At 42.8% G+C, this 27,126-nt stretch overlaps 1 gene segment (V, D, J or C); it reads right to left on the reverse strand.

The window, feature by feature from the left end:
* Positions 1–594: 594 nt before the first annotated feature.
* On the reverse strand, positions 595–26,018 carry LOC137366908 (T cell receptor beta chain MC.7.G5-like). The segment is given in 5 exon segments: positions 595–1,423; positions 2,369–2,475; positions 3,843–3,863; positions 4,184–4,534; positions 25,939–26,018. Coding segments are annotated over 5 exon segments (573 nt in total).
* Positions 26,019–27,126: the final 1,108 nt, after the last annotated feature.

Raw genomic sequence — 27,126 nt, forward strand, 5'->3', positions numbered from 1 at the left:
TCTGGTTAACTCATGTTCTTTTGGGGTGGAAATCTGCAGCCGTTACCCGGCCTGGCCTACATGCAACTCCAGACCCACAGCAATGTGGTTGACTCATAACCGCTCTCTGAAATGGCCTAGAAAGACATTCATTTGTATTCAGGAAAGTAGTACATCGACACCTTCTCAGTGGCTGTCAGGGATGGGTTACACATAGCAACAGGGAAACAGGAGACTATTTAGCCCACTCGAAGCTGCCACGTAGAGCGAGGAAGCGATTCTGCCCTCTCACGCCTGTTGCATAGAATTGGGTGGAGGAGGTCATTCAAACCAGGAGAGCCTGTTGCATTGCAACAGGAGGAGTCCAATTCAGCCCCTCGAGCCTATTACATAGGCATAGTGTGAGGAGTCCATTAAACCCCGGCACATGTTCCGCCATTCAATTAGATCATGGAAGATCTGCACACCAACCCTATTTCCCCATCTTTGCTCAATATCCCTTGATCCCGTTACCCAATAAAATTCATCTAATGCCTACCTGCATATTTTAATGTTGTTTGGAAATGTTGTGCCAAGCGCGTGGGGTAAAACTGAAATAATAGTGGAGAGAAACGGTTTTCTTTGTCGAAATATTCTATTTATTTCTTAACCAGTGAACAAGAAAAGAAAAAAAATATAGAAGATCACAAGCGAGCTGTCGATACTGGATCCACTGAGAACCCCACGACAAATAATGGACAATTATGAGCGCATTTTCCATCTGCAAACGATGAGGTGTCTGATACAAATAGTAATAACATTATTGCATTAACAGAAAAGGGAAAAAAGACATTGATAGTTGCACTAAACAGAACTTGAAGTTACAATTTGTTTACTACTGCTTAATATTATACACAGCTTTACGAGAATTGCACGGAATGAGGGACTTAAGTTTCATGGAGAGATCAGCAAAGCTGGAATTGATCGCCTCGGCATTAACAACTGGCTTTTTCAAAGAGCTAGCACTTGCACGATGGGCCAAGTGGCCTCCTTTCGTCCTGTAAGGTTGTATGTTTCTTTATAACGTTTCAAACAACACAGACTAACAATTAATAAACAGACAAAATAAACTGGAAAAAAAGTTTGCACGTTTCTCAAAGCTTCACCTACTTAGAAAACAGGAATTTAATACATTGACGAGAACATGAAAGGACTTATTCTAGTGGAAAAGACAGACTGGGGCTTAAAATTTCCTCTGTTCGTTTCCCGCAGTGGTGATGGGTATTTAGGGTTGTCCGCCAAAGTTACGCGAGGACAGCGGGAGTGTTTTAGACGAAATTCACCCCCGAGATATTCACAATAATCGTATTTTCTCTCCCCTTGCTCCCTCGTGTGTTCTGCTGCTTATCCATCTTTTGAGTTCATTAATTTGCGACGATCAGTCAAACCTTTTGCTGTAAGACGTCTGGTATATGATAAAAAAAAGAGGGCGTTATTATCGTCATGGAATTATGGACTGATGCAGAACAGAAGGAGGCCATTCGTCCCGCGTGCCTATACTGGCATTTTGAAAGAGCTGTCCAATTAGTCCCATTTCACAGTTCTTTCCCCTATAGCCCTGAGACTATTCCCTCCCCCACTACCTCCACCCCCTCAAACAAGTATTCATCCAATTCCCTCTTGAAAGTTACTACTGAATCAGCTTCCACCGCCCTTTCAGCCAGTGCATTCTCAACCACAACAACTCGCTGGCTCAAAATATATTTCTCACCTGCCCCTCTGCTCCCTTGGCTAATCACCTTACAGCTGTGTCCTTGGTTGGGCAATCCTGCTGCCTCTTTGAAGCTGTTACCCCATTCATTGTCCTATCCAAACCATTCATCATTGTGCACACCTCTATTAAATCTCTCCTTAACCTTCCCTGATCCAAGGAGAACAATCCCAACTTCCGTATTCTCCTCACATCACTGAGGTCCCTCAACACTGTTACCGTTCAAGTAAATCGCCCCTTCACCCTCTCCAATGACTCGACATCACTGTCCTGAGCAGATCATCATGTGCATGAATAATCGAGACGAACCATGCACATGCTCTTTCCTGCTCATGCATTCCTAACCTTGCATATAAAGTCTTGTAAAATCACAATAAGTTCAATTATTTTCCAAGGGAAATTCCAGAACATTGACAATTGTGTTCAAATGGATTAAATTGGTTGGTTAGTGTTGTGGGCGCAGGAATGAATGGAAAGTGAATTGGTGTATTCCATCTGCGTGCAATAGGAATGCAAAACTAGGGCTCGTGAATATCGGATAGTCACTCGTAATTTCAGTCTGGAATTCAGGAGAAACTTCTTTACCCAGTTTCACCATGACAATACCAAGATTAAGGACTTCAGTAAGTTTAATCTTACCTTAGTTTTCCAAGCAATTGTTGAGATGAAAATTGCATAAAAGATGCTTTTGCAGATGAGGATCAGGTATGTCAGTTTTGCTGTTGCCATGCTTTGGATTTTCGCCTCTGTAAAATAAATGTAACAGAAAATGTTGCAATCTCTGTTCTCTCAAGGCAAGAAATGCTACTGCGTGAAAATGTAATGTGTGTCAGTGAAGGAGCCCAATGTCAGGGTCGAGCTGCGAAAGCAGAACTGATCTCCCTTTGACGCAAGGAGCCCTGGGGTATTCCTTACTACAAATGGAGTTCAGCAATATGGCCGATCTGAATTGGGGCCGCTGTAACTTATGTGTCAGCTATGGCTCACGTATGTATCAGCTCTAGCTGAGTGGGTAACGCTCTCCTGTCTGAGTCGTACGATTGTGGGTTCATGCCCCAGTCCAAAGACATGAACCCCATAATCCAGACTGACTCTCCCAGTGCCAGTAGACAGCGTGTGTGCTGCACTGCAACTTTGGAGGAACCTTCTTTGAGATGATGTGTTAAACTAATTTAACCTCTGGGAAGTGGAACTGTCCCTCTTATCTCCACGCCAGATTCACACTATGAACTCCCAAGGAATTGTAAGTTTTAAGACAGGTGTACACAGCTCCCTCCCCTCCCATCCCCAGGCGTCCCCTCTCCCTCATCACAGGGCAACATATTTCCCTGACGTCGTGAACCCAAGAGGACCGTGAGGTTATATCATTCGACTAGGCTGGTCTCGAAATTCCAACGGCCTTTCCCTCCCAGAGGAGTTTTCTCATAAACTCGTTGTGCATGATAGTATGTATAACTGTAAAACTACAGCTTGGAAATGTTGAAATGAGTATATACATGAAATGTCTGACACAGTAATAATTCCAGAATTATTGGTGAATATTTTTTGAGTCATGGAGTCATTACAGCACAGAAAGAGGTCATTCGGCCCATCGAGTCCATGCAGGATCTCTACAGAGCAATCCAATCAGTCCAGCTCTCCCCTTCCATCTCCATTGCCCTGCAAGTTAATTACCCTCAACAGTCCGCCCAGTTTCCTTATGAAATCATTCATTATCTCCATTTCCACCACCCTCGTAGACAGTGACTTCCAGGTCATTACCACTCGCTGCATAAAACACTTCTGCCTCACATCCCCCCCCCAGTGCATCTTTTTCCCAAAGCCTGAAAACTGTGACCCCCCCCCCCCAGTCCTTATGCCAGCAACTCATGGGGACAACTTTTCTTTGTCTACCTATTGTAAACCTGTCATAATCTTGTACATCTCTGTCAAATAGCCCCTCAATCTCCTTTTCTCCAAGGAGAACAACCCAGGTTCTCCAATGTAACTTTGTAGCTAAAATTCCTCATCTCTGGAACCATTGTGGTAAATCTCCTCTGCACCCTCTCAAGGACCTTCACCTCCTTTACAAAGTGTGGAGACCAGATACAGATAGAAGCAGATAGATATTCACCTTTACTTATACCGCACATTTCTGGGAAAAGAAAGAAAAATCAATAAACATTCAGCATCAGAATATTTTATGAAATCACTGTGTAAATGTAGATTATCACAATTGAGTCCTGCACTGTAGTCTAATATATTGAGAGTCATTTTAATTGAGTGTTTAACCATATCTTCCCCTTTACACTACAACATTGTTCTATTTCATGAATTATTTAATTATTTATTGACTTACTGATACATCTACTTGCTTATTCGTACTTTCATAAGAGCACAGGTGCTATGTAAATGCAACTTTCTGATTTCTTTGAAGCTGAAATAAAATGGTATTGGTCTCACTAGTGTGCCTACCTGCTTTGACAGCTAATGTTGAACTGCTTGTTGTAGGCACTGATTCGTTAGTGTAGAGATCTACTCTGCACTCAACGTTCTTGGACCGAGCCCAATCTAGGGCGTCGAATCTCAGCCGGCTGCTGATGCTGTAAGATGTATTTTCTTTTGATAGGATGGCATTGAGATCAGTGTGAATGTTCGTGTCATTGGCATCTTTCTCCTTGCCATCGACAAGCCAGTGGATCTTGATGTTGTCGGGGTAGAAGTCGCTGACGAGGCAGACCACAGTGGCTTTTTTCTTTTCTCTAATCTCTTCGGGAGAGGGCTCAAAGACAGTAACTTTGGCAGGCCTAATCGTATCGTTTTCGCCTGCAGGAAAAGTAAATGGAGAGAATATGGATGAGTATGAAACCCGTCTTGAGAATTTTAAACCACCAAACAATATCAACCTTTCAATCCTAGCCAGAGCAGTTAATTTTGTGCCAACTCCAGAGTAAACCTCTCTGTTTCCCGAACACCGATCAGTCATAAAACGTAGAATCAGTTTGCAACCTCGACCTGCTTTTGTACATTTTAACCCAAAGTGGCAGAAAATGATCATCTCAACCTCTTAGTCATTGAGGGAAGTACAAGTCTGTCTCATTATGAAAGAGGTTCTCCTGTCTATCTGAAAAGTGTCGTCCTGAACTCTGGGCCAGCCTGTTCTCAATAAAAAGGCTATCACTCACCTTGTCCCATTATCTAGAGCCCTTTCCTATCAGGGAGGTTATGGGGAACATTTCTAAAGCTCTGGTTAGGCCACAACTAGAGTTTTGCAGCCAGTTCTGACCACCACATTTGAGGAAGGTAGTGAGTGTCCTTGAGAGGGTGCAGAGGATATTTAACAGAATGGTTCCAGGGATGAAGGATTTTAGCTACAAGGTTAGGTTGGAGAAGCTGGGATTGTTCTGCTTGGAGCAAAGGAGATTGAGGGGAGATTTGATGGCAGCGTACAAGATTATGACGGATTTAGATAAGGTAGACAAAGAAAAGCTTCACCCATTAGTTGTTGGTACAAGGACCAGGAGAGACAGATTTCTGGTGCTGTGCAACAGATGCAGGGGGGTGTGAGGAGGGACATTTTAATGCCACGTGTGGTAATGACCTGGAATTCGCTGCCTGCAAGGGTGGTGGAAGCGGAGACAATGAATGATTTCAGAAGGAAATTGGATGGACACTTGAGGCAAATTAACTTGCAGGGCCACAGGGATAGAGCGAGGGAGTGGGACTGATTGGATTGCCAGACAGAGAGCTGGCATGGACTCGATGGGCTGAATGGCCCCCCTCCGTGCTGTATTATGATTCGAATCCTACTCTTGTCTCTTCCCCCAAATGTAATATTTAATAATTAGTGCTACCGTAAACGCACACATGAAAGGAGGGGACCATTCGGCCTATTGTGTGAATTCCAGCTCTTTGGTAGAACTAGCCAATTAATCCTGCTCCCCACCCTGTTCTTCTCACATAACCCAGTAAACTATGTACCTTCAAACTCTCTCTATTTCCCTTTTGAAAGCTACTTTTGAAGTCAAGCTACTATTGAATCTGCTTTCAGCACCATGTCAGGCATTACATTCCAAATCACAACAACTCGCTGTTTAAACAAAATATTTCCTCATCCCCCTTTTTCTTGCCAACGACCTTAAATCTGTGTCCTTCTGGTTACAGAACCTCCTACCACTGGTAAAAAATGTTTCTCCCTTTTAACTCTCTCGAAAGCCTTCCTGAGTTTCAGCACCTCAATTAAAATTTTCCCTGTACCTTCTCTGCTCTAATGAGAACAGTCCCAGCTTCTTCAATCTCTTCACGATTTCTGAAGTGCCTCAACCCTGGAACTATTCCAGTCAATCTACTCTGCATTCTCTCTGGGGACTTAACCTGTTTTCCAAAGGGTGGCACCAAAATGGAACACAATGCTGCTACTGAGGCCTAAACAGTGTTTTCTAAATGTTCATGATAACAGCTTTGCTTTTGCCCTCTGTGCCTCTGTTTACAAAGCCAAAAGGATTCAGTGTGCCTTTTGATAGCCTTTTGAACCTGCCCTGCCACCTTCATAGATTTATGAACATACATCCCCCTGGTTTCTCTGTTCCTGCACCCAATTTAAAATTGTACCGTTTGAGAAACAATGTATTGGCTCAAAGAAAATAAGGGGAGTGTGGCCGAGCCAATAATTATCCCTCATTCAGCACTTCACATCCACCATTTCCGGTTATCTGGTCATTTAGTGCAATGATGCTTGTGGGATCTTGCTGTGCGCATTTTGGCTGAAACCTTTCCCTACATTACAACAGTGACTACACTCCACAGTCAGTTCTTTAACTCGAAAGCTCTCTGAGCGGAATATTGCGAAAGAAATACCTGAACAGGTTTGGGTTTACAGTCAAGACTCTGTGAGAATGCCATGAATATTAAAATGATACAATCATTAACATAATGACTGATGCCTAATTTTGTTACATTTTTGTTCTGAATATTGAACCAATGGAGATTTCAGGAGACTCCTCTTCACCCAGAGAATAGTGAGAATGTGGAATTTGCTTTTTTTTTTGACTCGGAGGTAAGAGTGTCACCACTGTGTAACTTCACTGAAATACTTAAACCCAAGCTGTATTTTGAGAACTGGTCTCTTTCTCAACCAGTTGAGCTGCAATTGACAGATGCAGTTTGACAATGGTGCGTCTTTACCTAGAACTAGTTAGTTTGGTACCTTTGCTGCAATACACGAAAGTGCCTTGCGCACGTTGCTGTCCAAAATCTGCCTGTTTCCAAAGGGGCTGAACACAAGTTTAATTTTCGTCTTAACAATTGTATTTTTATTGGGACTTCCTCCCTCCGGGATTCACCACGCTGTTGTTTGTCTTCAATTAATTTTCCCTTCATATTTTGTCTGCTTTTCCTGGTTACTTGCAAATGTGTCTTTATTGTAAGAATAAGTTTAATAAAACAACACTGATCTCCCCTTCGCCTTCTCTGCTCTAAGGAGAACAATCCCAGCTTCTCCCATTTCTACACACAAGTGAAACCTTCCCATGTCTGGTACCATTCTAGTAAACATCTTCTGCACCCTCTCTATGGCCTTGACATCCTTCCCAAAGTGTGTTAGCCACGAATTGGTCACAATACTCCAGGCGAGGCCTCCCTGGTGATTAATAACAACAAGAAATTGCATTTATCTAGCACCGTTGATGCAGTGAAAAATCTCAATATAAGAGCAACTCAGACAGCAACTTGATACCGAGTTATCGAAGTAGATATTAGGGACAGGTGACCTGTCAAAGAAGTAGGTTCTAAGATACTTCTCAAAGAAGGAGAGAGGGAGAGAAGCAGAGGTGTATAAGGAGGGAATTCCAGCGTTTCGGGCTCAGGCAGCTGAAGGCACATCCGCCAATGGTGGGTTCAAGGGAGCGGAGGATGCACAAGAGGCCAGAATTGATGGAGCACAGAGAAATCATCAGGGTTTCTTAAAGCTCTAGAGGAAGTTACAGAAATAAGGAGCCACCGCCTCACTGACAGAACAATGCACTAATCCCGCGTAAATGTCCCCGACACGTGAAATGAATCCTTGTGTTCATCTGCTAAAATCCCTCCCCACAATTAGAGAACTGCATCCGTATAACAACAGCAGACCTCTGTCCATCCATCATTAATTGAGACCTCTTGTACTGTCAGCTACTCACCCGAAACGCTTAGCTTCGTGCCCCCTCCAAAATACTGTTCACATCCTGAAGCACCATGCTACAACCCTACACTAAAACTAACAAGAGTGTCTCTCCCCTCTAGAGGGATGGAGTTGGTGCTGGGGATAATACATTGAAATACATTGAAATTGCAACAATCTAACCAAAGTTCTATATAAGTTTCATTTAACTTCTCTGCTTTGGAATGCTAGCTAATCTCCTGCAAAGGAACTCCTGTGCTTTGTTTGCTGTTATTATTGTATATTAGTCAATATTAAATATGCAGACAAGTACTATGTCGTCCTGCATCAGGGGATACCAATTAGAATTAAGCCTGCAGGTTGCTCAATCTTCTGCGAACACCCAGAGCTTCTTCTTGTTTCCCCATAACCCTACATTTGTTCGCCTTCAAGTATGCATCAAATGCATTGTTTAAGCTTTTTTCAGGCAGTGCATTTCACATCACAACAACTGGCTGTGTAAAAACAAATACTCATCTCCCTCTTTGTTTCTTTTACCAATCACAAATCTGTTCTATCTGCTTAGCGACCCTTCTCCCAGCAGAAATGAGTTATTCTTATTTACTCTATTACAAACCATATGATTTTGGGCATTTTGAATATGATATTAATTCCCACATTAACATTCTCTTCTCTGAGGAGAACAACCCCAGTTTCTCCAGTATCTCCACACAATTGAAGTCCTTCATCCCTGGTACCACACAAGCAAATCTTCTTTAACCTTCTCTGCTCCAAGGAGAACAACATTCTGCTTTTCCAGTCTCTCTACAAAGCTGAAATCTTTTCTCCCTGGTATCAATCACCCCACCACCACTTAATCTTCTCTGCATTACCCTACCAGTTTTCAGAATATATCTTGCTGAAATATTGTGAATTAAATATAATAATTATTACGATAATTTGGGAATAAGTGGGGCAACGAGGGAAATCTGGGAAGCAGGGTCAGCCATGCAGCTCTGTGCAGTTTTGTACTGGAGTGTAATGCCATGGGTAAATATACAACTAACTTAATTGACGCACTCAAAACGTTACATTTTTTAAAACTTACCCAACACTGTTAATTTGGGACTGTGGCCAAAATGAAAGTTAGTAGTTGCATCCGCAATGCTACATTCCTATCAGAAAACTAGGATGGCCTAACAGTTCCCGTAGACTGTCAATACTGTAGCTTGTTCACTGTTTTTATTTAGTATATCAAGTAAGCATGTAGTGAAATTGTTAAGCTGTTTGGACATTGCCACGTATCTCTCACTTTGAATTCTGATTTTAGATAGTGTTTCAGCGTTAATTTAAGTCAATTCCTTATGAACTCAATTTAGTTATTTTCTTGAAGGAAGACTAGGTGAGTTTGCCATTTAGTATCTAATCTTCTACAACCTTGACTAGATCTAGTCTTTGTTTATTACATTCAAGAATTTTTGTTTGACGGTAACTGGCGCTAAGATAAAACTCAGCCATAATTTAAGTGAATGGTGGAAGATGCTCAAGGGATGAATGGTCCTTTGTGGCTTCTTATGTTTGATTGGAGTCCTTTTCAAAATCGTTGACTCGGGTTTGCATCTGTTATAAACTCGACAGTGGCCCTTCCTGAGTTCAGCTTTTAAAATAATCACTACTAGTTGAGCCTTGCCTCTCTGCTTTTACATTAGTGAAGCTTAATGCTTTTACATTGACCACTGGGGGGACAAATCGCTCGGTTTTACATACCCAGAACTGTTAATCTTGTCCCATCGCCAAAGCGGAGAGGTGTGCTGTTTCCAGAACACAGTGTTACAAAGCAGTATTAAAACTGCTGGGGACCAATGATTACACGATACTTCATCGAATGCTCTGACACCTTTGAACAATTATCATTCAACCAATTGCAATGTGTAGATTTTTCTGACCTTTTCTCCACCATTCCATTTGAAAGCAGAGAAATTATGGTAAAATTTGCTTAGACGTTCTTGGAGCTCTGTGCACAGTTCTGGTCTCCATATCCCTCAGTTAGACCACACTTGGATCTCTGTGCACAGTTCTCGTTTTCATATATATTTCCTTATCAGGAAAGACTGAATGGCCTTTACGATAGATAAGAGAAGGCTTAGAGGTGACCTGAAAGAGGCGCCAAAGATTATGAAAGGGGGTGGCCAGAGGGGAGACACAGAGAAGTCTGGTAACTTTGTCTTTGCAAAATTGTGCATCTTGGGATTCACGTTTTCCAGTATGTGTCTAGGTTTGTGAGTTTTGGCAGATTTACGAAGCAATGAATGAACACTTAGAGCGAATTAAATTTGCATATTGAGATCTATTTTTGTTTACCTACCTGGAACTGTCAGCTTAATCCCAGAGCCAAAGTAAGAGATCGAGGTCCCAGCTGAATACAATTTCACAGGCCAGTTGTGAAACTACCAGGGCCCTCAGTTCGGCCTGATCTGGAGTCTCGTTTCCAAACCAGGGCACCACACTTTCGGAATGATATCAAGGTCTTGGAGAGTGTGCAGAAAGAGATTTACTGGAATGGTCCTGGAAATGAGGTACTCAGTTATGTGGACAGACTGGAGAAGCTGGGATTGTTCTCCCAGAGAAGGTGAAGGAGAGATTTAATAGCTGCTTTCAAAGCCACGAACGGCTTTGTGAGAGTCAGTAGGGGGAAGCTGTTTCCACTGGCCGGAGATTTCATAACCAGAGAACATAAATTTAAAGCAATTGGCAAAAGATCCAGATGTTTATTGAGGGGCCATTTCTTTACACAACGACTTGTTATGATATGGAATGCATTACCTGAAAATGTGATAGATACTGATTCCATACTGAACTTCAAAAGAGAATTGGATCACAGTTCAAAAAGGCGAAAATTGCAGGGCTGTATAGAAAGAAAAGGGGTGAGGGAGGCGAATTGGAGAACATTTCCCAACAGCCGACTCTCGTAAGATGGGCCGAGTGGTATTATTGTGTCCAACATGCATATTTGTCTAATTATTTCTATCAACTGTTTTTAGAAGGCTGTACCATTATCAACAGTGAGCATTCATTCCAGAAGATCACAGTTTTACGACCTTCATCATTACAAGCTGAACAAACTCTGTTTAAGAATGGGATTGAATTTTATACGGATAAAGGCAATGTACAGTCTACTAAAACAAAATCGAAGAGGTCATTTTTATTAATTAATGCGAGGTTAACAGTCTTATGCAGCAACATAAGACAGCTCAGAATTGTTGACTTATTTTTGGCTGCAAGCCCGTAAAGTCTGGATTGACAAAAGTATTAGGGTCAGTCTTTACAGCCATATCTATCCTGGATTCTACCCCACCCAATAACCCTCCTCAGAAAAGAACCGAAGGAATGTCTCCCAATTCCAAAACAATTCATCCAATCACAAGAAGGTATTCCACCATAACATTCTACGTTAGACAACCCAATGCACTTCTCTGTCGGTTTAATGTCACACACCATTTTCTATATTTTTGAAAGGATAATAAGATTGTCGATGTGCTGGTTGATAATTGGAAAACTGGAAAGTACCGGGAAGCTACAGAATATAATAATAGACTATCCCATAGTTAAACGAGCAATGCCTTTAACATCTACATACTCAAAACTGTGAGCTTGGTCCCTTGGCCAAAATATAATGGATCGTTGTTTCCATAACACAGTGTTACACTCCCATTACAAAACTATTACCCTCCAGACAACCAATTGCACCAGGAGGCAGCCATTCAGCCCCTCTATCCCGTTCCTTCATTCAAAGGCTGATCTGTACCTCACCTCATTTACCAACCTGAGGTCAATATCCCTCGATAACCTCCCCAAACAAAGTTATTTCCATCTCAGCTTTGTAAGGTTTAATTGCCCTCCAGGATAAACAGCTTTTTGTGGAGGAGGGAGTTCCAGACATCTGTTACAATCAATTATTATCATGTACTTTACTATAGATTCCTCCACGAGAGGTGAATTCAAAGGGTTTGCCATCAAAATATTCTAGGTTAGACATCCCAGTACGGCTTTAGTTTCACATAAAAAGCTACAATGAGATTCTCGATATTCCCATTGATAACTAGAATAATGGAGAGTTGTGGGCAATTACATAATATAACAATAGACCAACAAATGGCGTTATCAAGTTTGACTATCCCAGTGGATAGTGAATGGAACAATTTAACAATAGTGTTACTCTAAAAGAGAAGCAAATGAATTTCTTCTAAAGGCAGGCTGGACATTGGGTCAAATCATTAACTAAACCCTCTCCACTCCCCATTGGAGGCAACCTAATAGTAATTAACCTGTAAAATGAATACAATGCTGAAACCGTTCACCTACCGAAAACTACTAACTTGGTCCCATCGCCAAAAGTACAATCGTAGTTATTTGAGCAGTGATGCCTGTCAGTGTTAAAACTCCCATCTAGTTAGAAATGCTAAAATGCACCGTCTTCGAAATGATGTACTCAAATTGTAGATTTACATACTATTAATGTGTGATGTAAAGACAGCGGCAATGCACCCTAGATATTGGACAGGAGAACCAAAGGTAAGTTATAGGGCCTGGTGGAGGTGACAGAGACAGCGAGATTTGTCGGGATTGGAGGATGTTACAGGGATAAGGAGAGTTATAGAGGTTGGAGGCGGTTACAGGGATAGGGAGGTTTGTAGTGGCTGGAGGACGTTACAGGGACAGGGAGACAGAGAGGCCTTGGGTTGAGTTGAAAACAAATGTGAAAGCACTTAAACCAAGATATTGCAGGTCCGGCTGCCAATATAAATCGGCGAGGTGATTCTGTGACCGAGAACATGATGTATTTTAGAGCATCTAATTTCGTCTGAGAATCTCAAGGATCCTCATTAACGAAAACAACAAAAGCTTCAGTTCTGTGCTCACCTAAAACAATCAATTTTGTCCCGTCACAGAAGTAATACAGAGTATTTCCTGTACACAATGTTACATGACAATAGTATAACTACAGGTCGAAGAGCAATGAAGCTGGTGCACTGATGCAAAACCTCACACAGAATGCACTGGAGATTTGACTCTTTATGTCAAGGGCATTATAATGTTAATTAGAAAATCATTGTGAGGAATAGAAAGGGAAGTTCGTTACTCAGATAGTGGTAATAATGTGGAATGCACTACCACAGGGAATGGGTTGAGATGAATTGTGGAGATGCTTTCAAGGAGTAAGTTGGAAAAAGACATGGGAGAGAAAGGAATAGAAGATTAGATGAAGTATGGGTGAGAGGAGGCTCGTGTGCAGTTTCACCACTGGCTTGCTTACACACTGTAAATTCTATATAATTAAATGTAATAATGATGTTTTATTTCACTCATTCTGGGGGAAGAATTATGACAGCATTTTTTGGAAACAAATAATCTGCCCTCTGAGAAAACGGTTCACAAATCTACAACTCCCTCCCTGACAGGACTGTGGAAAGACCTACACCCCATTGAGTACAGGGGCGATGGTTGCAAAGTGATAATGTTACTGTGCTAGTAATGTTCTGGTTCAAATCCCGAGGGTAGCTCGAGGAATTTATCTTCAACTGATAAATGAAAGTCTGGTTTAACTGCATGAAACTATCGTCAATTGTCAGAAAACCCCGCCTGTTGTCACATAAGTGACTTCAGACTTCAGTTGACTCTCAACTGCCTTCTGATTCAGCAAACCATCCAGTCCAAGAGCAATTCGGGTTGGGCAACTAATCTTGGCCTTGTCAGCGACGCCCATATCTGATGAAAAAAAATGAGCTAGCAAACCACTCAGAGGGCAATTAGGGATGGGCAATACATTCTGGTCCACATGCCACGAACGAATCACAAAAATGTCTTTCCCTGTGCATCTTAGTATTTTCCATGTATTCTGGCTTTTATGCACATTGGAAATGCTGCCTGAAATTTTTTTGTTATTTGTCAATGCAGCATTTCAGTTGCAAACTGAAACTCAGAAACAGCGTGAGCTACAATCATTTTTTTTCAAAGAGCGTCCAACTCACCCAACACAGTCAGTTTAGTCCCGTCGCCAAAGAAATACTCGGAGCTTCCAGAACACAGTGTTTCAGCCCTGTTACTAAACTATACTGGTCTCCGAAATGTTGCCGAATATTTGAGTGAATAATACAGCTCTTGTTTGTTTGTCCATAGTAAGCTAAATGGGAGAAATTTTCCCTTCTTTCAACACGAAGACAGTTCAAGAATCAGTCTTTCTCCCCCTCTCTCTCTCTGTCCCTGTTTGGGCGCGACCATATTTTAAATGCATTGGAAAAATGTCTTTCACCAATGAACCCGGAGCCTTAAACCTCTTTCCAACCATTTCAGACAACGTGCATTCTCAGAGTTGGTCTAACATTCCTGGACTCACCTGTCACAAGTAACTTGGTGCCGCCACCGAAGTAATATTGATAGCCAGAACACAGTGAGAGACCCTTGTAACAAAACCTCATAAGGCAAGGTGCAGGTCTTGCCGATATCATACTTGGACCCTGTCCTCGAAAGCGTTTGTAGATCACATCTCCTTAATTTATATATCTCCTAATTTACATTTGTGGCTCAATGAACAAGCTCATAGAATCATAGAAATATGCAGCGCAGAAGGGGAGACCATTCGGCCCGAAGGTCCTGTGCTGACTTTATGAAAGAGTTTTCCCATAGTCCAGTATATTTCCCTTCGAGTATCTATCCAATTCCCATTTTGAAAGTCACGACTGAACCAACTTCCACCACCATTTCAGATGTGCCTTCCCGATCACAGTAACTACCTCTGTGGGAGAATGTCTCTTCATCCCGCCTCTGGTCCTTTTTGTTAATTGCCTCAAAACCTGTGTCCTCTGGTTACCGACCCTTCTACCAATGGAGACTGTTTCTGATTATTAACTCGATCCAAAACCTTCATTAATTTGAACACCTCTTTTCAATCTCCCTTTAACCTTCTCTGTTTGAAGGAGAACAAGCCCAGGTTCTCCAGTCTCTGCAACTATCTGAGGTCCCTCATCTCTGGTACAATTCTGGTGAATCATTTCTGCTCCCAATCTAAGGCCTCGACATCCTTCATAAAGTGTGGTACCGAGAACCGAACACAATACTCCAGCTGGGACCGAACCAGTGATTTGTAAATGTTAATCCTCACTTCCTTACTCAACTCCTCGTGAATCTTTAATCAATGATGGTGCGTTCCAGAATCATCAACTGGTCATTTCAAACATCTTGTCTCTTTTTTTAACCTAGCTCTCTCTCTATCTCACTCCTCGCATTAAACCGATAGAGTAACATTAGGGGCAGTGGTAGGCCATTCAGAGTCTGCTTTTTCAGATAGCTATCACTTGTTGATTTCCACACACACAATCGGTCATTGTTAAGAAACGGATGTCACCTGAATAGGAAATATGATTAGTGTTATCTTCATATATTAATCTTGTAAATTTCAATCAGACTATACCATATCAGACCGTGCGGAATGATTCTCACTGACGCCACGTTCATCAGTTACCTAAAACCATGAGGTTTGTTACACAGTTGTAACAAAGCGAGGGAATCTTTAACTCTCTACACGCCGGTTAATTAAGCATAGTTGCATCATTTTGTATTGGGTGGCATTTATTACCCCGCCCTTTCCCTCTTTACCTCTTTTTGTCATTTCTTTTGTCTTTGTCTCTACCTCTCCCAACTTTTTCTCTCTAATTCTCCGTCCCCTTTTGCCTGCATTTTGCTCCCAATCTGTCTCTCTGTAGATATGGTTTGCCTCCCTAACCTTCCTCCATTTCCACCTGGCCATTCCCCTATGTTTATTTGTTTTAACTGTTGCTTCGTTACTCTTTGTTTTTTTCTAAAGTTTACGTTCTCTCCCCTTTCTTCAAACTGACGGGAGCAAACCGGCCGACAGTTTTAATACTTACTGAGACCACTGATATGTTTCAACAAATATCTCACTCACCCAGGACTGTTAACTTAGTGCCGTCTCCAAAATATGATAGCTGGGTATTTCCTGCACCCACATCATCATGTGACAACACGAAAACATTCCTCAATAGCGCCCTGCCAGTTTTCAGTGTCCATCTCATTAATATTTGATATTGCCCTTTGACTAACATGAGCTGACCATACAACAAAGTACACGCATAAAATAACCGGGTGGGGAGGTGGGGGAGAGGGGGCTTGACCATTAAAGCTAGCAACATTCACAGTACCGTCTATCCATCCATCTGTGAATATGTTAGATGTCCACAGATACAGTGCTTATAATACTGGAAGATTTTACATGGAGTTGTTCATAATTATTAATTAACTTCTACACACAAGTTGGGGACCAGATAGCTCAGGTGCCGAACGTGCCAGTTAGAAAAATGCTTACAGAACGGATTCATTTCTCACCGTGTCTGGGGAAGGCAAGGGGAAGCCTCCTCATAGACACTCCTCCCCATTCATGCTCCTCTCTCCTGCTGGAGAAAAGGAGCAGAGAGCCAGTACATCAGATGACCACCAGCCTGCACAGACAAGATGAACCCAGCATCCCTGGCTTCATTGAATGAAGGTCTCACTCACCCAATACTGTTAGAGCCGAACCTTCTCCAAAATGTAAAGGCTGGTCGCTCCCGCCTGCACTATGCTAAACAACATTACCAAAACACACCTTTGGATAGACCGATACACCGACAGAAAAGTAGCTACGTAGATCGATAAACATAAAGATGGATACACAGACCGATACATTATGGATGATGGAACAATAGATGTTTATATAGACGGTAACGTACCTAAAACAGTTAACTTGGTACCAGCTCCGAAGTAGTAAATATCAGAAGAGCACAAAGCTAAATCCCTGCATCAAAACCTCTCACCTCTCTCTGATTCTTGTCCTGAAGGAGCCTTTCACAACTAGAAAGAACCTACAGGAGTATTGGCACAAAGGAACATAGAAATACAGTAGCTGGAGTAGGCCATTCAGCCCGTCGAGCTTGTTCTGACATTCAGTGAGGTCATGAATCATCTGTATTGTAACCCCATTAGCCTGTTTGTGTTCCAGACCCTTTTCCTAACAAGGCTCTATCATTCTCAGATTGGGAAGTGACAATTGACCCTGTGGCCTCAGCAGTTTCATAGGGGAGAGAGGCCCAGATTTCCACCACCGTTTGTTCAGTTATGTCCTTTCTGGCATCACCCCTGAACGGCCAAGCTTTGATGTTAAGCTAATGCTCCCCTCCACCCTCACCCTTGTTCTGGGCTCTGACACCCGTGTAAATTGCAGCTCTATCTACCCTATCGAATCCTCTCATTATCTTAAACACATCAGTTGGATCAATCCTTAATCTCCAATGCTCAACATCTCTAAGCAACCTGCCCCCATAATTTAATCCCGGCATCATTCTGGTAAATGAGGAAAGATCATTCGCAATCGGCCCTGGACTTTCCGCTCACGTTTCCCAGGCCGTTCAATGTGCATTCAACACCCAGTGTCCATTCACAAACAAAAAAATCCCCTTTGATACTTCTCATCCATTCAAACGCTTTAGGATAATGGGGAATACATCAAATCATATCGAGGATTCAGCAGCGAACCAGACCATTCAGCCCACTACGTCCTAGCCGATTAAATGCTCCACATGATCCTTCTCACACCCTCTTCATCTCACCACATCCTTTTAAAAGGTCCTTTTATTCCTTTCTCCCCCATATGTTTATCCAGCTTCCCTCTTAAATACATCTCTGCTATTCGCCTCAGCCCACTCCCTGTGGTAGTGAGTTCCACATTCTCGCCACTCTCTGGTTGAAAAGGCTTCTCCTGAATTCCATATTTGATTTATTAGTGACTGTCTTATATTGATGGTCCCCTGGTTCTGGTCTCCTCAACAAGTGGAATCATCTTGCCTCTGTCATAATCATAAAGACCTCGATCAGGTTATCCCCTCTGCCTTCTCTTTTCTGGAGAAAACACCACCAGCCTCTTCATTCTTGACCTGTGGTTATATCCTCTCAATTTTGGGAGCACACTTGTAAATATGTTTTGTTTTGCTCTATCCAGAGCCTCTGCTTTTTTAATCATATGCAGTTCATAACGGCATACTGAAGAATTGAATCTGACAGTTTTCGTTCTGTGTCTGTGTCCTCTTGTTTTGTTCTCATTTGCAGCTGCATTGCTGTTTGTACTGTTTATTTTAGAGACCCTCCCTTATGTCCCCACTCAAACCCCTTTCCAAATGAATTCAGCAGTTGTAGGTCTCCCTTTGTAAGCCCAAGAGTCGAAGTTAATTCACCGAATTCCTAAATATTCACTCCCACAACCACCCCACGTGAATTCCCGAATTGAATCAACTTTTCCAGTGTTTGGAAGGCATTCACTCACCTAAAACCACCAGTTTGGTACCATCACCGAAATATGCTTCTCCAACGTTACACAATGGTATGGGGCTGTCGCAAAATCCCCCTCAAGTCTAGATTGTTCAGTCTGTTCCATTGAAGTTCGGACTGTGTCAATGGCCCGTAAAGGGTGTTGGAACAGGGGGACAGGAGGTGGCCGTTCAGCCCTTCTAGCCTGTTCCACCATTCAATTAGATCAGTGTTGATCTGAATCTTAACTCCATCATCCCACCTTGGTTCTGTAACCCTCAATACTTCTGTTTAACAAAACTCTAACAATCTTGGATTTGAACTTATCAATTGACCACCAGTCTCAACAGTATTTTATTTTGTTGTGGGGGTGCGGGGAGAGTTCCTGATATCACCCCTGAACGGCTCGAATTTCAATTGTTCTGGACTCCCCCCAACCTGAAGAAGCAGTTTCTCTCTATCTATCCAACACCTCAAGCACCTCGATTATATCAGCCCTTTAATGATCTATATTCAAGGGACTGTCAGCTTAGTTTGAGTAACCAGTCCTCATGATTTAACCCCTTTCTGCATCTAATATCTGAACTTACTCCCCGCGATTTTTTAACCGCATATAGACCTAGATGTTGATCTGATAGGAAGAACAGAGTCCCTTACCGAAAACTGTTAACTTGGTCCCGTCGCCGAAGTAAGCTATGCTTCCTGCACAATGGTCTAAACCAAGTCATGAACAGGCCCGGGAACTGTTCCTCTTGCAACTGAACGGGTCTGTGCCGGGCGGTTTACCGTGGAACACATCACCAAGCGGGTGTCCCGTTGGACTGGTCTTTGCGAACCAGAAGGAAGGGCCAGTGTCGTCCAGGGGAGAGAAACACCGCGCCAAAGTGACAAACAGACGCTTGTGGCAGGAGGGAAATTAGGCGCAATTCTCGGCGGTCATGAGACAGATCTAACCGGCTGCCTAACTCGTTAAACTGTCCGGGGAGGAGGGGGGGCAGTAAGCTTGGAATGCACACAGCTAGACATGAAGGTAGAGAGAACAAAAGACCCCTTTATCTTACCTAACACCGTCAGTTTGGTGCCGGTCCCGAAATTGAGTGGTGCTGTTGTAGCACATCAGCAAATCATGTTGCACGAACCCAGTGGAAAACAGTCTGCTAAAAGTGACCTGCTCAGCGTTTAGGAAGCACTGGTCAAGACAATCAGGACACACAAAGCAGCTTACAGCCAATGAAGCAGTTTGTTTATGAAGTGGTCACCACAGGGAGACAGAGCAACTGATGTTGTACCAAGGAAGTCCCATCAAACAGCAGTGAGATTAATGAGTAGATCATTGTGATGTTGGTTGAGGGATCAATATTGGTCCCCGTACACCGGGGTGGTGTTTCAGGGGTTGAAGAGTAACAGGTTTTCACACAAATAACACACAGTTATTCTCTTTTCCAGAGGAATGCTCTACGTTATAAAGCTGGACCATTCTGAGGCATCTACAAGATTGAAAGTGCCCAGCTCCCGCCATAATCCAGAGGAGATGTTTATTCGTTTACTCTGTTGCCACTGCTCTTCTGCTAATCTTCCTCGAGGTATGCAGAAGTTAAGCCATGATCATTGAGGTGTGTAGAGCGAGGTTTTTGTACGGAGGCTGCATTGGATTCTATCACAGTGTCCCCCCTGTCCCCACGGTGATAGACACTCATACAAAAAAGAACGCGAATTTTGCAAGGCCCTGCTTCTTCAAAGACTCCCGAGGGCTTCACTTGGTGAAGTCAGTTTAGATTGAGCTGCTGAAAGTTTTTTAGTCCTTTGGACCATAATTAAAGGCCGTTCATTCCGTCTCAAAACTGTTAGCAGGAACAGGAGGTGGCCATTCCGCCCCTTCTCAGCCTGCTACACAGGTGCAGCAAGAGGCCATTCAGCCCCTCTAGACCTTGTTACACAGGAAGAAGAGGAGGCCCATTCAGCCCCTCTTGAGCTGCTTACACAGTAACAGGCCCATTCATCCACTCAAGCCTCCTTCCTTTCCTCTACTTCCTTCCTTCCTTCCTTCCCTTCCGTCCTTCCGTCCTTCCTCCCTTCCTTCCTTTCATGGTTTTTTCTTGCTTGCTTTCTCTCTTGCTTTCTCTCTCTCCATTCCATCTCTCTGTTGCACCTCTTCTCCCCTTCCCCCTCCCCCATCCCTTACCCGCTTCATGATCCGCATTCTCTCTTGTACAACGTGCAGGACCTCAGGACATACCGGCCACGGGACCTCAAACAGAAGCCACTTACTCTAGACAGTAAATCGTTCACACTGCTATCTCTTATCTTATCACTCAGAGAGACCCATGTTTGCCAAACTAGTGCAAGTTTCCCAGGTGTCGTGTTGATGTGTGCGGTGCTGTTATCATTCCTGCAGATCTCATTGCACACCAACCCCCATCGCCATGCACCTGACATCAGGGAGAAAGGAATAGAAGTTTAGATGGAGTAGGGTGGGGGTGGGGAGAGGAGGCTCGTGTTCAGTATCACCACTGGCTTGATGACACATTTCTGGGGGGATTCGAGCAATGTTTGAAAATGAATAATCCGCCCTCTGAGAAAATGGGTCAAAAAAGGAACTCCTTCCTTAACAACACTGTGGAAATACCTAAAACACATTGAACGCAGGCGTGACGCCAGCAAAATGATAATGTTGCTGGGCTAGTAATCCTGCAGCCCGGGTTAGTGTTCTGGTTGTGTGAATTCAAATGGCCTCAGATGGGATTTAAATTCAGCTGATTCATAAAAATCTGTCAGGGTGCCATGAAACTGTCGTCGATTGTCATAAAAACCCATCTACCATCTTCTATGGGACTCCAAACCTGCAGCATGCAGTTGACTGTTAACTGCCCTCTGAAATTGCAAAGCACTCAGTTCAAGGGCAATTAGGGATGGGCAACAAATGTTGGCCTTGCCATCGGTGCCCACATCCCATGACAAGAATAAAAACATGGCCTAACAAACCACTCAGAAGGCAATTATGGGTGGCCAATAAATGCATCCCAGCACGAATTAACAATGACTTTTCCTGTTCATTTTTGTCTGTATTTTGCTCCCCATCTGTGTCTCTCTGTATATGGTTGCCTCCCTAGCCTTCCTCCATTCTCCACCTCGCCTTTCCTCTATGTTTAATTGTTTTAACCTTTGCTTCTTTACTGTAATGCTTACGGTTTATTTTTACAAATTTCATGTTCTCTCCCCTTTCTTCAAACGGAAGGGAGCAAACTGCCCAACAGTTTCAGTGCTGATTGAGCCCACTGATATATTTCGACCAATATTCTACTCACCCAGGAACGTTAACTTCGTGGCATCTACAAAATATGATGGATGGTTACTTCCTGCTCCCACATCACCATGTCACAACATTCCTCAATAGCGTCCTGCTAATTTGCATTGTCCCTATCATTAATATTTGATATGGGCCTTTGAGTGACACAGGCCAAAGTAAACTCATAAACTAACCGGGGTGTTTGGCAATTAAAACTATCAACATTCCCAATACTGGCTTTCCATTAATGTATGGACCAGTTAGTCAGATGTCCACAGAAACAGCTCTGACAATACTGGACAATTTTACTTGGAGTTCGTCATAATTATTAAGTAAGTTGTGCATGCAAGATGGGGACCGAATAGTTCAGTTAGCTGGATGGCTCACGTGTGATTCAGAGCAATGTCAACAGCAGGGGTTCAGTTATCGTCTTGGTCAAACTAAAGAAATGGGAAACCGCCTTACCTACCTTTTTCCCTTGTCATTCTCATCTCTCCTGCTGGAGAAAAGGAGCAGAGATCCATGGACGGAACATCTGCATGACACAGGCAATAGGAACCCAGCCATCCTGGCTTAATCGAATAAACATCTAACTCACCCAAAACTGTTAGAGTCGAGCCTTCCCCAAAATGTAGAGGCTCGGCGTTCCCGCCTACACTATACTAAACAACAGTACCAAAACACAGCGTTGGGTAGACAGGTACAGCCTCAAGCAAGTAATGTATCGATATCTAAACACATGGATGGATGCACAGATACATGTGGAAAGATCGAACAATGGATATTTGCACATTTATGTAGATGGGATATTGCCTAAATCTTCGATCAGGTTCCGAGGTATTAATATCAGCAGAGCAAAAGCTAACTCCCTGAATAAAACCTCTCACCTCTCTGTGGTTCTATCCCAAGAGAGCCTTTCACAACAATGGAGAACATACAAGTACAGGAATATTGGCTGACTGCAGCACAGGAGCGTAAATTGACTGTTCAGCCCTTCGAGTGGGTTCCGACATGCAAAAAGAACATGTATGTTAGTATCGTCAAGGTGGATGGACAGAAAGGTGCAGAGCTGAGTGGTTAAGTGCACAGCTCTCAATGGTGGATCGATGGAAATCGGACAGTCCAGAATTTCAGGATCACAAAGATCTCGGAGAGTTGTAGAGGCTGGAGGAGGTTACAGAGATAGGGAGTGTTGTAGAGGCTGGAGGAGGTTACAGACATAGGGAGGGTTGTATGGGGCTGGAGGAGGTTGAGGCCATTTTTTTAACTCATTCATGGGATGTGGGCGTCACTGACAAGGCCAGCATTTGTTACCCATCCCTAGTTGCCCTTGACAACTGCGTGGCTATTTCAGAAAGCAGTTACGAGTAAAGCAAAATAGTTAATAGGTAGAATGAGGTAGAAGTCGTGTTTCAGCTATACAGAGCCCTGGTTACACCACATCTGGAGTTCCTCTGAGCATTTATGGGCACCAGACATTAGGAAAGATATGCTGGTCTTGGGGCAAGTGTAGTGTAGATTAAACAGACTGATTCTTGGACGCCAAGGGTTAAATTGCAAGGAAAGATTACACATTTCCTATTCTTTGGGAAAGAGAAGGTTAAAGGGTGGTTTGAGCAAAGTTTTCAAGATATTAAGGGGAATGCATGATGTAGATAGAGAGAAACGATCTCCATTAGTTGTGCAGTCTAGATCTACGGGACAGAGTTTAAGAATTAGAGCCAAAACTTTTCAGGCATGAAATTAGAAAACATCTTTTCACATAAAGGATGGTAGAAGTTTGGAACGCTCTTCTGCTGGAACAATTGTCAATTTTCAATCTCAAATTGATAGATTGTTGTTAACCACAGCTATTAAGGGATGATGGGGCAATGGGGGTAGATGGAGTTAGGTCACAGATCAGTCATGATCGCATTGATTGGCAGAACAGACTCGAGGGGCCGAATGGCCTACTCCTGCTCCTGTGTACCAATGATCCTATATTCCTGTAACTTTTATTTAAACATAGAGTCAGCATTCTGCTTCAGTTAGAGTGTCCCAAATTCTGACAACTCTGAGTGAAAAGGAATCTAGTAATTGTCCTTGTAGATCTTTTGTCAATGATTTTAAATATCTGACCTTTGTTTATTGACCCATCCACCAGTGGAAAGAATTTCCCCTTCAAGTATTTGTCCAGTCCCCCTTTTGAAAGTTACTATTGAGTCTGTTTCCACACCCTTTCAGGCAGCGCATTCCAGATAACAACACACCGCATAATTGTTTTATTCATCATATCACCCCTGTTTATTTCGTCAATTACCTTAACTCTGTGTCCTTTGCTGACCAACGAGCATTGGAAATTGTTTCTGAGCACGTACTGTGTCCAAAGCCTTCATTGCTTTGGACACCTCTGTCAAATCCCCCCTTACCTTTCTCTGCTCTAGTCTCTAGACGCAACTGAAGCCCCTCATCACTGGAACCAGTCGTATAAATCATTCGTGCAACCGCTCGAAGGCCTTGACATCCATCCTAACATGTGACACTCACAATTCTCCAGCTGGGACCCAACCAACGATTCATCGAGGTTCAGCTTAACTCCCTTGCTCAACTCCTCGTCAATCCTTCATCAACGAAGGTGCTTTCCAGCTTCCTAAACTCTTTATTCTAAATCTATTGATCGGCAGGTATTTGTCCCTGTACCTCACTCCTATCATCAACTCGCATCACGCCGATTTAGCCACATTAGGGACTGGATTAGGCCGTTCAACCTCTGATATCCAAGGTACTTATCACATGTCGATTTCCACATGCACAATACGTCTCTAGTTTGTTTCAGGAAATATTCCATATGGGGCTCGGAAGTAATGCATGGAGTCTGAACACGAATACAAGGTGTATGTTTATATATAAGGTCCTCAGATCCGCAACTAGGTTTGAATAATTTTAAATTTCAACCAGACATCCCTCTGATTCCACTTTCCTTTGAAGAGCTAATTCGATTCTATATCACTTACCTGAAACCATGAGTTTTGAACTGCCCCCAAAAGTATAACCATCGTTGCCTGACGCAATGTTATACTGTTGTAACAGAACTTGCGTTTCTTCAACTCGATACACAATAGTTAATGAACATAGTTGGAACATTTTGTATTGTGTTATTTCATTATTCCACCCTATTGCTCTTTATCTTACATTCTGCTGCAATTGATCTCCTCGTCTCTGTCTCTTTTTTATTGTTTTAAATCCAATTTCCCATCTCCCTCCAGTTCTGTCTGCTGTTTTCTCTCCATCTGGAGTTAAGAAGAATGGGAGATGATCTTCTGGGAAATTCTAAGATTCTGAGGGCGCTTGACAGGGTAAAGGCTGAGAGAATGTTCCCATGTAGAATTAAAGGGCGCAGTTTCAGAATGAGGGGTCGCTCATTTAGGACGGAGTGGAGGAGGAATTTCTTCTATCAGGGAGTCGTGAATCTTTGGAATTCCCTCCTCCACAGCCCTGTGGAGACTGAGTCCGTGAATGCATTCAAGACTGAGATAGAGAGCGGAGCCAAGGATTATGGAGAACAGGTAGGAAAGAGGGATCGAGGCCAACATCAGATCAGCCATGATCTCTGGTTGCAAATTCCTCTCTCACCAGCCCTCCTCCAATCTCCTACATTTAGCTATTTACATTCTTGCTTCTTCAATGCAATGCTTACTCTTTTGCCTGTTTTCACATTCTCTCTCCTTTCTTTAAATTGAAGAGAGTAAACTAGTCGACGTTTTCAATGCTAGTAAGAGACGTATTTTGACTATCGTCTCACTTACCCAGGACAGTTAATTTAGTGCCATCTCCAAAATACATAGGTTGAATACCCCCTGCACCCACATCATCACCTCACATCACAAAAACATTCCCCAACTCTCTTTTGGAAGAAAATAAACTCACTGGGCCATTCCTTAATATTTGATAGTGGCCTCTGGTTAACGCAAGCTAACCGTAAGTTAATGTAAACTCGTGGACTAACCAGGCAGTTTGCAGTTATAGCTCTCAGAATTCCCAAGACTGTCTGCCCCGTCTCTATGTGGACCTGTTCGTCAGTTATCCACCGTAGCAGTCCTGACAATAGGAGATTTTCTCTAAGTCCCTCACAATTATTCATTCAATCCTTCTTGCAAGATGTTTACAGGTGACCCTTGCTTCATTGAAAACAAAGAAACTGAACTCACCCAAAATCGTCAACGTGGACCCGTCCCCAAAATGTAGCAGGTTGGTATACCCGCCCGCACTGCACTAAACAACAATACCAAAATACAACGATGGGTAGACAGATGTCTGGACAGACAAATAGATAAGTAGATGGACAAACAGACAGACAGATGGATCCACAGACCAACAAATAGATAGGTACATTGATAGATAAAGAAATAGAAAGACTTACAGATGAAAAGAGATGTTTACATATATAAATATCTACATGTGCAAACATAATCTTACCTAAAACAGTGAGTTTAGTCCCAGCTCCGAAATAATAAATGTCACCAGAGCACAATGATAAACTCATGTATTAAAACATCACCTGTCTTTGAGTCCTTTTCCGAAGGAGCCCCTCATAATAAGGGAGAACCGACAAGTATAAGGAAATTTTGTCCAAAGGAACATAGCAACTGGGGAACAGGAGTAGACCATTCAGCCCTTCGTGCTTATTCCGACATTTAATTAGATTATAAATCAATGGTACCTTAACGCCTTCGACCTGCCTTCTTGGTTCCATAACCTTTCGCATCTTTGCCGATCAAAAAATCATCAACCACACATTTGAAATTTTCGACTGACTCCCTCAGCTTTCTGTGGGAGAGATTTCTGGATTCCACGGGGCATTTTGTAAACAGGTCCTTCTTGACATCACTCCTGAATGGTCTAGCTATCAGTTTAAGGTTTTGCTCTCTTGTTCTGGACCCGTCACACCAGAGGAAATATCAGATCCTATCATTATCTTAAACACATCAATTGGATCACTCCTGAATCTCCAATTCTCAATTTACTGTAACCCTACTTTAAACAACACATCGTCATAAATTAAATTCTTTTGATTCCGGTATTATCCTGGTGAATGAGGAAAGCTCATGGGGCCCTTGACACCTCATTGTCCACTGGATATGGATAGCTCACCAGTTCGATTAGTAACTTGAAAATAGTGTGTCTCAAAATGGTTTCATCCATTGCTGCTCGAGGCCAAGAGGGAATATTTCGAATTGCAGAGAATTTACAACACACAAACAGGCCATTCAGCCCATCTGCTCCATACCAGTGTTTACACTCCACTTGCGACTCCTCTCATCCCCTTCATTTAATCCAATTTTTTTTATCCAATCTACTTTTTTAAACCCACTCCTTGTGGTAGTGAGTTCCACATTCGCACCACTGTCTGGGTAAAGAAATTTCTCCTGAATTCCCGACTGAATTTATTACTGACCATCTGACATTTATGCTCTCCCCGTTCTGGTCTCCCCACAAGTGGAAAAAACTTCGGTGTGTCTACCTTATCGAAACCCCTTTCAAAATCGTACAGACCTCTACCAGGACACCCCTCAAACTTCACTGCTCTCGAGAAAGGAGTTCCAGTCTGTCCGACCTTCCCCAATAGTTATAACTTCCCAGTTTGGGCAGCACAGCTGTTAATCT

This window comes from Heterodontus francisci, unplaced genomic scaffold, assembly GCF_036365525.1.
Source record: "Heterodontus francisci isolate sHetFra1 unplaced genomic scaffold, sHetFra1.hap1 HAP1_SCAFFOLD_500, whole genome shotgun sequence".
In the NCBI taxonomy this organism is placed as follows: Eukaryota; Metazoa; Chordata; class Chondrichthyes; order Heterodontiformes; family Heterodontidae; genus Heterodontus; species Heterodontus francisci.